At 44.7% G+C, this 14875-nt stretch overlaps 1 protein-coding gene across 5 annotated transcripts in view; it reads left to right on the top strand.

Moving 5' to 3' along the window:
- Positions 1 to 145: 145 nt before the first annotated feature.
- LOC309641990 (EEF1A lysine methyltransferase 3) overlaps positions 146 to 14875 on the top strand; it is a gene marked incomplete at its 5' end in the record, with an annotated part of 22151 nt that continues 7421 nt past the window's right edge. For 3 of the 5 annotated variants that reach the window (XM_082422875.1, XM_082422876.1, XM_082422873.1), the window contains 5 exons: positions 7434 to 7589; positions 7813 to 7986; positions 8615 to 8743; positions 9502 to 9624; positions 13511 to 13598. In XM_082422875.1, the coding sequence (XP_082279001.1) occupies positions 7491 to 7589; positions 7813 to 7986; positions 8615 to 8743; positions 9502 to 9624; positions 13511 to 13598 (613 nt within the window). Of the gene's footprint in view, positions 323 to 437; positions 550 to 5375; positions 7590 to 7812; positions 7987 to 8614; positions 8744 to 9501; positions 9625 to 13510; positions 13599 to 14875 lie in introns of those variants that run through there. The other 2 variants (XM_082422877.1, XM_082422874.1) reach the window with 2 other exon arrangements.

Here is a 14875-nt window from a genome sequence, read left to right as displayed (position 1 = left end):
CTCCAGGAAGTCAAACTGGAGGAAGGAGGGCAAACTCGGGGAGGCGGGGCTCGGTGCCACTGGGCAGCCGAGACGGCCCGCTGTCCTCAACCCCCACGATCCGGGATCCGAGCACTGGCCGGCGTCCGGGCACTCTCGCGGCCAGATGGCGGACCCCCGCCCAGATCCTGAATCAGAGCCTGAATCCGTGTTCCCACGGGAGGTCGGACTCTTCGCCGACTCTTACTCGGAGAAGAGCCGGTTCTACTTCTGTGGGCACGTGCTGAGCATCACGGAGAACTTCGGGTCCCGCCTCGGGGTGGCAGCGCACGTGTGGGACGCGGTGAGGAGTGAGCGGCTCTGGGCTAGGGTCCGCGGAAGGTCAGACCCCGGACTCTCGCTTTCCCATATGGAGCATCCCCGCTACAGTCTTATCTTTTCTCTCTTTTCTCCCATAGGCTCTAAGCCTGTGCAACTATTTCGAGAGTCAGAATGTGGATTTCCGAGGCAAGAAAGTGATCGAACTGGGCGCTGGGACGGGCATCGTGGGTATCTTGGCAGCGCTGCAGGGTGCGTGAGCTTTGCGGTGGGAGGGAGTTGGGGGGAGGACGGGGATATGGAGAAGTTGTCACTTCCTGGGTTCTTGGGAGAGGGGAGTGGTTTGGAACCAGCCTAGTCCCTTCTTTCTAACAAACTTTTTTTTGTGTGTGTGCCCCTACTTGCTCCTGTGTGCCAGACAGCGCTGATTGGCTGTCAGAGCACCCAAGGTGGTTGATTTGGGGGCAAGGAATAAAAATCGGGCAGGCCTTAGTAGAAGGAGTTTTTCCTACCTTTTTGCTCTTTGTGATTTCATGGAGATTTACAAGGAAAAATCTCCTTTGCTTTATATATGGTCTTCTGTCAAAATGCATAAAAGGGTGTATCCTGTAGGGGGAGCAGTCTGCAGGTATTAAACCTCATGAGTAATTTATGACTTCATTGTGAATATATTTTTGATTCTTTAGGTTTTCATTGCTTGGGAGGAACAAGCTTATGAGTTTCTGAGGGTCAGGGTGTGCTTTGTGGGAAGTGGGGTAGGAATTAGGCACTGCAGACTTGGGAAAGGAAAAGGTAAGGAAAATATTCCTCCATTTTTGTCAAGAACCAAAAACTACAAAGGAAACGGTTTCTTAGTTTATAATCTAATGGGCAGGCAAAACTTCACACCAAAAACATTCCTTTAAAAACATTTATGATGTCATCTCCCTAGGAATGCAAGTTAACATGTCCTTGTTCATAGGGACATAACAGAAAACACATTCAGGGAAGTCTTCCCAGAGGCAGGCATTCTTCTTTTCATCCAACCAACAGGTATTTGGAGTCCTCTATGTGCCAAGAATCGTGCTAGGTATTGGGATACAACAATGAGTAAGACAGATTTCCTCTCCCCAAGGAGTTTATGGTCTAGCGGTGAAGATGGGGGAAGATGTTACTAGATGAGAACTATGGCAAGGTATGTGCAGAGCAGTGGACATGCTCTGGCCATGTCTCCCTTGACTCTCTGGGAACCCATCAGGGAGAAGCTCTGTCAGATGAGGAGTATGAACATAGCAGGCTCAGAAAGAACCGAGGGAGTGTCAACAGCAGCTTTCCATGAAGGAATGGGTGGATGAGAAGTGGGCAGCTATGCTAAAATGGGAGAAAAATGGGTGTAATATGGATGGAAACATCTTTCACTTGCTCCCAGACTGGCTTCTCCTTCTTTTGCTCCCTATTCTGCTTCCGAGTCGGAAATCTGGGTGTCATTCTCATCTGTTGCCCTCTCCCCTCTCATCCTGGCAATCAGTGAGTCCTTTGGGTCATATGAACTTAATACTTCCCCAGTTGTCTATTCCTCTTCCCTCCATCTCTAGCTCAGGCCACTGCCATCTTTTCCCTGGATTCTCACAAGTGTCTTCGAGCTTCCCTATGGGGAAGTTTGGCTTACCCAAACTAGATCTTGTGCTCTTCCGCCACCAAACCTGTTTCTCCCGCAGCCTTTCCCATCTCAGTGAATCAAATTACCATCCACCCAGTGGGAAATCTAGACCCACAATTGACACGTCCCTTTTTCTCACCCCCAACTCCATTATCCAAGTCCGACGGATTTATCTCCTAAAACTCTCTTGAATCTCCTGTTTCTCCATCCACACTGATGGCTCCCCAGTCCTTGTCACCATCACTTGCCTAGAAGGCTACAATTAGTCAAAATGGTCTTCCTGCTTCTACCCCTTGCCCACACCTAGACCTCTGCCCATTCCACCCGGCTGGCAGAGTGATCTTTCAGCATCTCTTCCCCATCTTTCAGTGGCTTCTTGTTGCTTTCAGGATAGAACTAACCCCTTTGGCATGGCCTCCAAGGCCCTGCGTCTCCCTCTAGCCTCTTTCTGTGCCTCTCCCTCTCCCTCTTGTATTCCTTGTGCTACCTAGTGCCCTCCTATCAGTTCCTCAAGCCTATCTCGATGTCCCCTTCCTTGGAGCCTTCCCACTGGCTGTACTCTATGTCTGGAACCCTTGTACCACCTGGTTAATGCATATGCCTTCTTCAGCGCTCAGCTCAAACGTCACTACCAAGGGAAAACCTCCTGGACACTCCCACCCCTAGGCCCTCCTAGTATAATACACACAACTGTGCTGACTGGTTTTATTTTATTTATTTATTTTGGCTGCTCCTCGCAGCATGCAAGATCTTAGTTCCCCAATCCGTGCCCCCTGCAGTGGAAGCACAGAGTCCTGACCACTGGACCGCCAGGGAAGTCCCTGGTTTCATTTTAAATTTGTTGTCACTATCCTCAGATGCATCCTTAAGCGCTGCCCAGCTAGCCTCTTACCCTTCCCTCACCCACTTATTCTTCTGCTCTCCTAAACATCTTGTTTCTTATCTTTTTGCCCTTCAAACTTCCAAATGTCTCCTCAGCTGATGACTTTGTTTCCTAGCTCTTCTGATCGCTTCTGTTTTCTCATAGAAAATATCCACATGTTCTTATCACAGCATCTCTTCCCCCAGCTGTGTCTGTGTCTGTCTGCACTGCCTTCTCTCCTGTTACCATGGCAGACGTGCTGTGCTCCTAGTTAAGGTCAAGTGTGTGTCATGAGACCCCAAACCTTCTCATCTACCTAAAGACACTGTTCCTGCAAACACCCTGCTCTCCCACCTCTCCTGCATTATCCGTTTTCCCTTCTCTCTGGATCATTCCATATATGTGTTTGTGTGTATTATGCACATAAATATGCTGTAATTTCTCCTATCAGAAAAAAAACTCTTGGTTCTACACATCCCTCCAGTTACCACTCCATTTCTCTGCTCTGCTTTATGACAAAACTCAAAAGAGTTAATGCTCATTGTCATTCCTCTCTTCCTATTGTTTCCTCAATTCCATTCTAGATTCTACCCCCATCCCCAGCCCATCCTGCCCCCTCCACTCCAGTTGCTCCAGAAAGGTTGTGAGCTTCACTTCTGACTCCATGTTGTTAAGTACAAGAGTCAGTTATGAGCCCACCTTACTGGACTTGGCAGTGTTTGTCTCTCCCTCCTCCTTGGAAGACACTTCCTTTGGCTTCCAGGGCACCACACTTCTGGGTTCTACCCACCTCACTGGCATTTGTTCCAGTCTCCTTTGTTGGTTCCTGTTCTTCTTCACAACTGAAAGTCTGAGCACGCCAGGGTTCAGGAGCAGTCCTTTGACCCCTCCCCTTTTCTGTCTACACTCACTCCCAAGCAGTTCCATCACCTCGTGGCTTTAAATGCCCTTTCCATGCTGATGACTCTATGACCCTCCCATTTATATCTCCAGATTTGTTTGTATAATCAGCTACCTACTCGATATCTTCCTGTGGTTGTCTGATGTACATCTCAAGCTTAATGTGCCCAGAAATGCACTCATGATCTTCCTGTCCATACCTGCTCCTTCTGCAGCCTTCCTCACCTAAATAAATGACAACTTAGTCTTCTAGTTGGTCAGGCCAAATATCTTGGAGCCATCCTCAACCCCCCGCTCCCAATATTTCGTATCTAATCTGTCAGCAAACCCTATTGACTCTACCTTCAAAATATGATCAGGATCTGACCACTTTCCTAGACATTGCTGCCCTGCCTAGAATCTGGCCCCTACTATTATTTCTCTCACTTACTGTGCTCCAGCTACTGGCCTTCCTGCTGGTCCTTAGACTTGCCAGGCACACTCCTGCCTCACGGTCTTTACACTTGCTAGTCCCTCATTTGGTACATCTTAACCTGAGAGACCCACAGAGTTTGCTCCATCACTTCCTTCAGGTCTTTACTCAAACATAATCTGCTCCATGAGGCTTTCCCTAACTACCCAATTTAAAATGACATTCCTGCCCTGTCCCTCAAGCATTTCTTATCCTCCTTCCCTGCTTAATGCTTCAGCATAGCATTTATTACCATCTGACTTACAGTGTGTTTTGTTTGTTTCATTTTGTTTGTTGTTGTAGGTCTCTTGCCACTAGACTATAAGCCCCAGGAGCAGAGGGATTTTGTCTGATTGGTTCACTGCTGTATTCTCAGCACCTGGCATATAGGCACATAATGAATATTAATGAATGAATTCTGAGTATTTTCTCTTTCTGTAATAATCACCATGATCGTGATTAAATAGTTTTGCATTACCTCATTTGTCTCTACCTCTATAACAAAACTCAAGGAAGGCCAAGGTTTTGTTTTACTCACTCCTGTACCCCCAGAACTTAGTAGATGCTCAATAAATATTTTTACTGCATGAACGAAGCTTTCTGAAGTCCTAATCTAATCATCTTCACCCTCTGCTTCTGCCCTTAAAACCTGTTGCTCTCAGGATCAAGCCTGAATCTCCTTAGCATGTCATAATCATTTTCCTCTGTACTCTCATGTCTTGACACTTTTCTCTTCCCTTCCACATCCTCTGAGATCCAGCCTTCCTTGAATACACTGTGCTCTCTCGCAACCAGGCCTTTGTACTCTCTGATCTCTGCTTGGGAAGCTCCACTTGACTAACTCCTCCTTGTCCTTTAAGGCTTGCTGAGGTCATGTCTTCTGGGAAGCTTTCCAGATCCATGAGGGCTGGTTTGTGTCAGTAGGGGGTGGGTGCACAGCCCACCTCCAGCTTAGTCCTGCCCAGGCTTCTGCTGACATCTAATTGTCGTGTGTTGGGCAGAGAGGTTGAAGATTAGCTTAGAGAGAATGTTAATGTTGTAGAATGTAGAGTAATGAGATGGCTGTGGATGAGGTTGAGGTTAGGACAACTAAAACTCAAAGTGTGGACTTTGGGCTGTTCAAACATTATCCTCTAAGCCCTGAGGTCTCTGGACCTTCTGGGCAGGAGCCGAAACCCCTTGGTTGGTCCCTCTGACTTGCATTTCTCCTCCTTCCTCTCTCTCAGGGGGTGATGTTACCATCACTGACCTGCCCCTGGTCCTAGAACAGATCCAGGGCAACGTCCAGGCCAATGTGCCGGCTGGAGGCCGGGCCCAGGTCCGCGCCTTGTCCTGGGGGATTGACCAGCATGTCTTCCCTGGAGACTATGACCTGGTGCTGGGGGCTGATATCGTGTATCTGGAGCCCACCTTCCCACTGCTGCTGGGGACCCTCCAACACCTGTGCGGGCCCCATGGCACCATCTATCTGGCTTCCAAGATGAGAGAGGAGCACGGGACAGAGAGCTTCTTTCAGCACCTCCTGCCCCAGCATTTCCAACTGGAGCTGGCCCAGCGGGATGAGAATAAGAATGTTAACATCTATAGGGCCAGGCACAGGGGACCAAGACCTGCTTGATGTCACCCATCTGCTCCTCTGAACACCTTGTTCTAATGAAGGAACTGCCATATGTCCAGAGCTATAAACATAAGGACCAAAAACGATGGATTTCCCTTGCCGCTGTCTTTCCTCCTTCGCTTTTTGTTTCCTGAGATACTCTTGGGCAGGTGCAGGGAGGTGCTATGTGCTAGGCATACTAGAGCCCTAGCTGTACTGGGCTAGAGTGCAAAGGAAATTCCCAGTTCCTGTTCTCAGCAGAGGAAGATGGGAGGGTATCCAGGATTTTAGGGGAAGGGGAGGTAAGTGGGATGTGTGAACAGTGGCTGCAGAGAGACAGTCATGATCCTGTCTAGTCCTGCTGTTGTCTTTTTATACAGAATGGATGATTTTTTTTCCAGATTCTACTGGAATTTTTTAAAAAGGAAAATAAATAAGCATTGAAGATCTCTTCTGCATCCAGAGAACTCGGGCTTTTACTGGGGGGCTGGGAAGCAAGAAACCTCTGACCACCCACTTCTTGCTTCTAGAGATAGTCTGGTGGAACCATGGCTCTAACTGGGTCAAGTCCTCCCAGCCCTGAAGTTGGGGATAGGCAGCAGAGCTGTCCTTTGGACCTTAGCTCCTTCACTCTTTTTGGAGTTGCAGCCCTGATCACTAAGTACCAGGTTCTCTTTGATTTTTCTTTAGGTTTCCAGTCCCTGTCAGTCCTTCCTTCCTAATGTGTTTTGCCTTCACCTCTTTTCTCCTCCCACTGTGGGGCCTCTGATGGGGGCTCTCCTGACTTACTCCTTGGGCCACACATCACCTCCTGGGGCCTCCTGGCCTCCATTCACTCCCCTTCAAACCATTTTGTAAACTCTGGTGATCTTCCAAAATCAGCTCTAATTAGCTTCTGCTGCTGCCCAACAGAAGCAAGAATAAGCTCTTCTGCTTGGTACTCAGTGTGTCCCGTGTGATCCCAAATTATCCTTCTACTTCATTTCCTACTGGCTTCCTACATGTATTGCAACCTCTGGCCAAATTACAAAAGGTCTACTCTTTGTTTCCTAAATCCACACCAAGATTCCCTGCCTTCTTCCTTCATTCTTTTTGATGATTCCCTGCCTGGAAGGGCTATTTCTACCTCTCAAAATCTTCATTACCCTTAGCTTCTCTCCTGAAAAAAGCTTTTCCTGAGCCTCCTGTTTGAATATGATTTCTTTCTCCCTTGAGACGCTTTAACTAACTGTTCGTCTTGTGAGGCTTACCTTGTCTTGTGTGATCATTTGTCTGCTCCCTGTTTTCTCACCATTAGATTACCTTGGAGGGCAGGGCTATGGTTCCTGGCACACAGTTGGTGTTCATCAAATATTTTTGTTCATTCAACAAATATTTACTCCTCCTCCCTATGTGACCTTGGCCAAACTTCTGAACCCACCCAACTACCTCACAAGTTTGTCATGAGTCATAAATGGATAATGAATATGAAAGTACATTGGAAATAAACATGAAGTGTTACCACGTGTCTTGTATTGTTATTTTGTGACAGTTCTGTCTCATGCTTTCCGTTATTTTACCTGGGGGGGTAATTCCCTTGCGAAATGTAGTCTCAATACGCCAAGTAGGGGAGGCGAATGCACCCCCCGGACAGCAGGTGGCGCCATCTCCGCTTGGCGCGTTCCGGTGGAGAGTTTTGGCCCCGCCGCTACGCCGTAGGCCCGTGGCCTCACCGGTGCGGCAATAGTGTACGGCCCCCGTAAAGATGTCGCTGCTGCGGTCCTTGAGCCTCTGTCTGGTCGCGCGGGCCGGGAGCTGCCCAGTGAGGGCTCTTGGCCCCGGCCCCGTTCTGCCTTCCTTGCAGGTCTCCCGTGCGCCGGGCACGCTCCCTCCCCTTCCCCCGGCTGCGTTCGGCTCCATCTCCCCCTTCCCCGCACCTCGGTCCCTCTTCGCGGTGCAGCGTCCGGGCGCTGCCTTTCCCCCACCCCCTGGGTCTGTCTCTCCTAAGGGCGCCTCCCGGCCGACGTGCTCCCACCCCACGAGCTCCTCGCTGCTTCCTGCTTCTCATGCCTTCTTACTCCCTCCAGGCGGGACCCCTTCTGCTTCAGTCGCCCCAACCGTGGCATACATTTCACGCTGGGCCCTGGCTGTCCTCCTCGGCTTCCAGCAAGGAGCTCCTCATGAAGCTGCGGCGGAGAACGGGCTACTCCTTTGTAAACTGCAAGAAGGCTCTGGAGATTTGTGGCGGGGATCTCAAACAGGTGTGGGGGAGGAAGTAGAGGGGAGCTGGCGCGGGGGTGGGAGTGGGGTACTGGGGCCCGACCCCAGTGCGTTTGGGAGGTCGCGTAGAAGTCAGATCTGCTGCCCAGTGACCCATAACGACAGAGTCCTAGATAGGATTCTGACTTCAGTGACAGTCTCATCCTTTGACTCTTACCTATGTCGAAGCAATTGACTCAGGGTCGCACGGCTAACAAACTATTCCATGCAAGGCTGCTCTGAGGTTTCCTGCTGCTTGGGGCTGAAAGGGCTCGTGGGAGCTTTGGAGTCAGAGCGACGACCAAGACCCAGATCGTGGTATCCTCACACTAATCCTATGACCTTGGACACCTTACTTAATATTTCAGAGTTGCATTGTTCTTTTTTATATAAAGAAAATAGTAGTATATGCCCCATAGAGTTGTTGTGAAGATTAGACTTATCCAAAACACCAGACACGATGCCCACTGTTTGTCATTTAGTGGTAGGCTGCCAATAAATGATAGATTAGTTTCTCTTGTAGGGCTGAGGGGAAGGAGAAAGAATTGGGGAACCTGAGGTATTTTAGAGCCCCATTCTGTTCTAAATTCTGTGCCTTTGTCATCTGCCCTTTATCTTTTTTATTTATAGGCAGAGAGCTGGCTCCACAAACAGGCCCAGAAGGAGGGCTGGAGTAAAGCTGCCAGGCTCCATGGAAGGAAGACCAAAGAAGGTCTGATTGGGCTGCTGCAGGAAGGAAACACGACTGTGTTAGTAGAGGTGAGTTGTCAGAGTTCCAGATGCCAGGAACAGCTGTCCGTTGGGTGTAGGCTTTGTGGTAGACCCTTTGCATTCTTAAAGAAGAGGTGTTTGAGAACCATAAAAGCTAGTTAGAATTAAGCCCGTGAGACCCCAGTTACCAGCTATGGATTCATTTAAGTATAGAAATGCACAGGTTGTGGGTGAGAAAAGGCCTAGTAGTGTAGACTTTTATTCCTAAATGTGAGTCCATTGTGGCCTTACACCTCGTCACTGATTGTTCCTGGAATAGTTAGATTTTAAAGCTAGGAATTATACTAATTAGATGATGCACAGCGAGCAGCTGTTTTAGAGGAGGTTTAGGGGCCCAGTTGGTGAAGAATCAGATGTGGATTAGTCTAGCGCGAGAGAAGAGATAAACAAGCTGATAAACAAAAGTGGTTTGGTGTCGGAGGAGCCTAGGGAATGAGGCGATTATGGCATGTGCCACAGGCAGGTGGTGAACTTGTAGTGAATCCTTTGGGGGACGTTATGGGACCGTCCTGTGAATGCGCAGGTTATTGCTAACTCATTGGCACAGCAGGAATCACTTCATTCAGTTTCTGGCCTCAAGCTAGTAGAGGAACTGTGGATTTAATCCTAGAGACATTTATTTCTGTTTTGTTGCATCTGCTGCCTGTTTTATCAATACCTTGCTTTAAGGCACTTTTAGTAAACAGTTATTAGTAAACAGACTATTAGTAAACAGCTTATACAGCAACATCAATTTGTTCCCACAGGTGAACTGTGAGACAGATTTTGTTTCCAGAAACTTAAAATTTCAACAGTTGGTCCAGCAAGTAGCCCTGGGAACCCTGTTGCATTGTCAGAGCCTAAAGGATCAACTGTCCACATATAGTAAAGTGAGTTTTGGGGTTGTCTCCAACATGCTGGATTTGTTCCTCCCCTCTTAAGGTCTTTGCTATTCCATTTTTTCAGACATTCTCATGTCTCACTTCCTTATTTCATGTCTCTGCTTAAATGTTATCTCTCTGGAGAGGAGTACCTTCCTCCTATTGCTCTATCCCCTTATTTTGCTTCATTTAAAATCTGTTGTTATAGTTCTTATATATTACATTTTAATTTATTTATTTCTCGTTTGCCTTCCCCAATAGAATGTAAGCTTCATAAGGCAGGAGATTTGTCTTTTCACTAGTGTGTCTCTGGTGCATGAGGAGTGGGCCCAGCACTTGCTTGGGGCTCTGTTGAATGAATGAATGAATGCCAGTGGAATACAGTCCATCAAATCAGGTGAAGCTTTGTGTTCAGAAATCTAGAATGGCCTGAGGAAAGGATTTCTAAATGTAGATACTGGAGAAGGCACAATTTAGGAGACTAAGCATATTCTTACCTATAGAAGGATCAAGGAAGGAATTGTATCAGTATGCCTTTGATCCATCCTTATTGCCAAGGCAAAAATGAACCAACTACTCACAACAATTTTTTTGTTTAGTACCACCCTTTTCCTTCTGTTTATCTTCCTTTTGAGATCTTATGGTAAGTGTTAATTATTACTGGCATTAAATAGTCATATTACATGGAAAACTATGTTGAGATTATTTTTTAGAATTGTACTGAATAGATGAGTCACTTGAAGTAGAAATTCTAATCTTGAGTTTGCCAGTAGCTGTTTGTAACCCTGAGCTATTCACTTACTTTACCTGTGCCTCTGTTTCATTATCTGTAACAAGGGACTTTGGTCCCTTTTAGCTTTATTAATTTTTTTTTTAAATTAAGTAATTAATTTATTTTTGCTGTGTTGGGTCTTTGTTTCTGTGCAAGGGCTTTCTCTAGTTGCAGCAAGCAGGGGCCACTCTTCATCGCGGTGCGCGGGCCTCTCTCTATTGCAGCCTCTGTTGTTGTGGAGCACAGGCTCCAGACGTGCAGGCTCAGTAGTTGTGGCTCACGGGCCCAGTTGCTCCACGGCATGTGGGATCTTCCCAGACTAGGGCTCGAACCCGTGTTCCCTGCATTGGCAGGCAGATTCTCAACCACTGCGCCACCAGGGAAGCCCTAGCTTTATTAATTTTTTCCTTTTGGTCTTTATCTTTTTAAAACTTTTATTTTGAAAAAAATTCAAATTTGTAGAAAAGTTGCCAGTATTCTACAGTAAACTACAGAATAATTTTATCTAGATTCACCATTAACATTTTGCCTTATTTACTTTATCATTTTTTATATTCATATTATTGTCATCACTATTGTTTTTTTTATCCTTTTGGGAGTATGTTGCAGATATTAGAACCCTTTATCCCTTCAGCATGTATCTCCTAAAAACAAGGACATTTTCCTATATAACCACAGTACAATGATCACATTCAGGAATTTTAACATTGATACAATATTTTTATTTAGATAATATACAATATATGTTCAGTTTTTGGCAACTAGCAGTTTTTCTTGTGATCCAGGATCCAGTCCAGTAGCATGTGTTGCAATTAGTTGCCATGTCTGTTTGGTTTCCTTTCTTTGTTCCTCAGCCTTTCTTTGTCTTTCATTACACTGACATTTTTGAATGGTACAGGACAGTTTTGTAGAATGTCCTTCAATTTGGGTTCAACTGATGTTTCTTCATACTTAGAATATGGATTTTTGTAAGAATCTTAAATAAGTTACCCTCTGTTTTTCTCAGAACATCACATCAGGAGGCACGGGGTTGGGGGGGACTGTGGTCTTGTTATTGATGGTGCTAATTTTGATCTCTTGGTTAAGGTAGTATCTGCCAGGTTTCTCCACTCTAAACTTACCATGTTCCTTTTTTGTAACTAGTAAGTAATCTGTATGGGAGATTTTTTTGAGACTGTGTAGACATCCAGTTCCTCAAAAAACTTTTGCCTAAAAGTTTTAGCATCCCTTGATGATTCTTGTCAGGATCAGTTGTTACTGTGATAGTTGCATAATGGTTATTTTTCTAACCCTTACAGTTTCTTTCACATGTGTTAGTTTTATTAGGTGGCATTCTATTGTAATAAGGAGACTTCTCCTCTCTTTATTTAGGGATTTACTTAGTAGCAACATTGACTCATAGATTCTTCTTTTATACAATTCATTATACAATCCAGTGGTCTTTTTTTTTTTTTTAATGAATTTATTTATTTATTTATTTTTGGCTGTGTTCGGTCTTTGTTGCTGCACGCGGGTCCATTAGTCATTTTAATGCTCAAATTATCCCCGGATTTGGCAAGTTTAAGCCAAGGCTATGCAAGCCGGCTCCATTGTCTTTTTGGTATGGCCTTATTATTTTCTGACTATTTCCGTACTTTTTGGCATAACAGAGTATTCTGGGTTTATGTCATACTTTCCTTGCCCCAGCCATGGGATTGGCAACTTCTCCAAGGGGTTCTGATCCTTTCTGGTGGGGGAATGGTTTTTAGAAACCAAGATCTGGGCAGCATTAGGTATGCTTAATTCTACTGAGATGTCATTGCTGCTCTGCTCTTTCAACAGAGCTAGGAAATGAGTGTGTGTGTGTGTGTGTGTGTGTGTGTGTGTGTGTGTGTGTGTGTTTCAGTTTTAATCCTGCACCACAGGCTTCTTTCTTTTCTTCCCCCTTTCTATATTTGTACCTTCCTTCTCTCATAGTGAATACACTGGCTTCTAGCAACTTCAGTATGTTTGCTTATTTACTCTCTGTAGGGTACACACTTTGTTTCAGAGTTACTATCCCTGACCACTGCAAATAACAAACCTACTAAGGAGTTCAAGATTTCTTTGATGTTCTTTTTGTCCTTACTTTGAAGTTATGTGGCCAAAGGACTGTATCAAAAGTAACTTGGATTAGTTTTTTTCCCCCTTTTGAGATTGTGTTATTCCTTTGAAATACAGTTACAATCTCTGTTTCTGTTTAGTCAGTGTTTGTTTTCACCCCCAATCCTTGTTAATTTAATTTTATTTTTGAATATGTAAAACATTAACAAGGTTCTGGAAGTTAAAACTCTCCTCCCTCCTCCCCCAACCACATAGACAAGTCTTCCCTCCTCTCCCTTCCACCCCATTCCTGTCCACTCCTGTAGATAACCATCTCCACTAATCTCTGGTTATCCTTTTTGCAAAAATAAGCATATTTATACAAATATTTATTACACAAATGTTGGTATAATATGTATGTATTCTTTTAATTTGCTTTTTTCACTTAATATATCCTGGAAATATTCCATAGCAGCTCATGGAGACCATCTTTTTTTTTCTCTCTTTTTTTCCAACTGCATAGTATTCCATTTTGTGACTGTACTGTGGTTTATTCAGCCAGACTCGGCCTGTTTGGACATTTAGACTTCCCAGTATTTTATAATTAGAAATAATTGCTCAATGAATAACTTTGTGCCTATGTACTTTTGTATTGTTGGAAGTGTATTAGAGTAAATTTCTAGAAAAAGGATTGCAGGGTCAAAGGATAAAAGTGTATGTAGTTTTGTTAGCTATTGTCCAATTCCCTGCCATTGGATTTGCACCATTTTTCATTCCTACCAACAATCTACAAACCTTTTAGTTTCAACATTTTATGATTGTATGAAAATATTGTTTCTGATTTCTAGGAAACTACATTCTAAGAAGTTAGGCCACAGATTGGGATGGAATTGGGGGTGGAGTGCTTAGCAATTTTTAACGTTCTTGGCTTAATGAAAACATTATCTATTTATACTTAGTTGTCTTAAATCATTTTCTGAGAAATAGACTATATTTTTGCTTAGTCTCTTGGTAATTTTAATTATACAGACTGACTCGTGTTCATTTTCTTTGTGCACTTAGGGCTTCTTGAATTCCTCTGAGCTCTCTGAACTTCCAGCTGGGCGTGAGAGAGAAGGCTCTCTCAAGGATCAGCTGGCCTTAGCAATTGGTGAGTACTTGTAAGGATCTGGAAACTGGAGGTTAATAACTGGATCTCCTGGTATCTTTGTTATTCCTCCAAATCTAGATCAACAATTACAAGGTCAAGTTCCTTCAAGGGTCTGATAATCTGAATGTGAGAGGTGGGTTGTGTGTTAGATATTAGTGAGCAGTGGACACCCTGAAAAGCTCACACTCTGCTGAAGAAAACCATTACCAAGCCACCTGTTATTACTTTGAGGGAAATGGGATCCCAGTGTCATCAGAATTTTTAAATTCCTTTAAAAGAATTTAGATTTGTATGAAAAAAATTTTAGTTTTTAGCTGTTTGCAACTAATTAAAATTAGTAGGCATCACTGTGCTGACCAAACAAAGCATGTCTTTAGGCAGAGATGGCCTTTTGACCTCCGGTTGACTACCTCTCTATACACTAGGAAGGAAATAGTCCGTCAGAGGTCATTTCATCTTCTTTATGAAGGGATCCAGGAGTATTTCAGGGCATCATGTTTAGGAATTTGTCCTCTCTTCAAAAAAAAAATCTGATCCTGAATTTGTGAAGGTACATTCTTTCAGAACCACTGGATATAGGAGCCGTATCTGGATCATTGGCAGTGGGAGTAGTAGGGATTTTGCCTTCTTCGTACATGTCCTTGATGGAAGGAGGGAGGTACGGCTGGGGTTGGAGCTTGCTGGGAATTTACTGCTCATCTGATGTTTCCAGTCAGGACATCAATTCTGTTTTTATCAGGTCATCTTGAAGTATGTATGATGTTTCAGTGAGTCATGTTTGAAAAACCAGATAGACAGCCGTGTATGGAACTTATTAAGAAATTCTGGAAGAATTGGGTGTTTCAGCCTTGCCAGTTTCTGGGAATTAACTATTGGGTAGATGCTTTGAGCTGTTTTAAGATTCCTTTTGGTTTCTGGATACTTCCCTTTTATGACTTTTAGTTATAACTATGGCTAATTCAGGAATATTTACCCAGACCCCTTTGTTTATTCTCCTACCCCTACCTACCTTTTGGCTTCTTTGGACTTCTGTTAGAGGGGATAGCATCCTGAGAGAAAGGAGGAAACTAGAATCTGTTTTTGGTTCTTATAAATAACTCTGAAAATATTATCTTTTAATTTTTGATGAGGGGAAGCTGAAACCACCAGATGACATGGGGCTTTGGATTTTCTGGGGCTTTTAGTTTTGGACTTTTTCCTGATACAGTGGATGATCAGGAGTTGTCTGTGTCAGTTATAGTGGTTTTTGGGAGGGATGGTGATTTGGTGGGAAAAAA

Source organism: Balaenoptera physalus (assembly GCF_965194825.1).
Source record: "Balaenoptera physalus genome assembly, chromosome: 13".
Taxonomy (NCBI): domain Eukaryota; kingdom Metazoa; phylum Chordata; class Mammalia; order Artiodactyla; family Balaenopteridae; genus Balaenoptera; species Balaenoptera physalus.
This window is presented reverse-complemented; position numbering and strand designations above follow the sequence as displayed.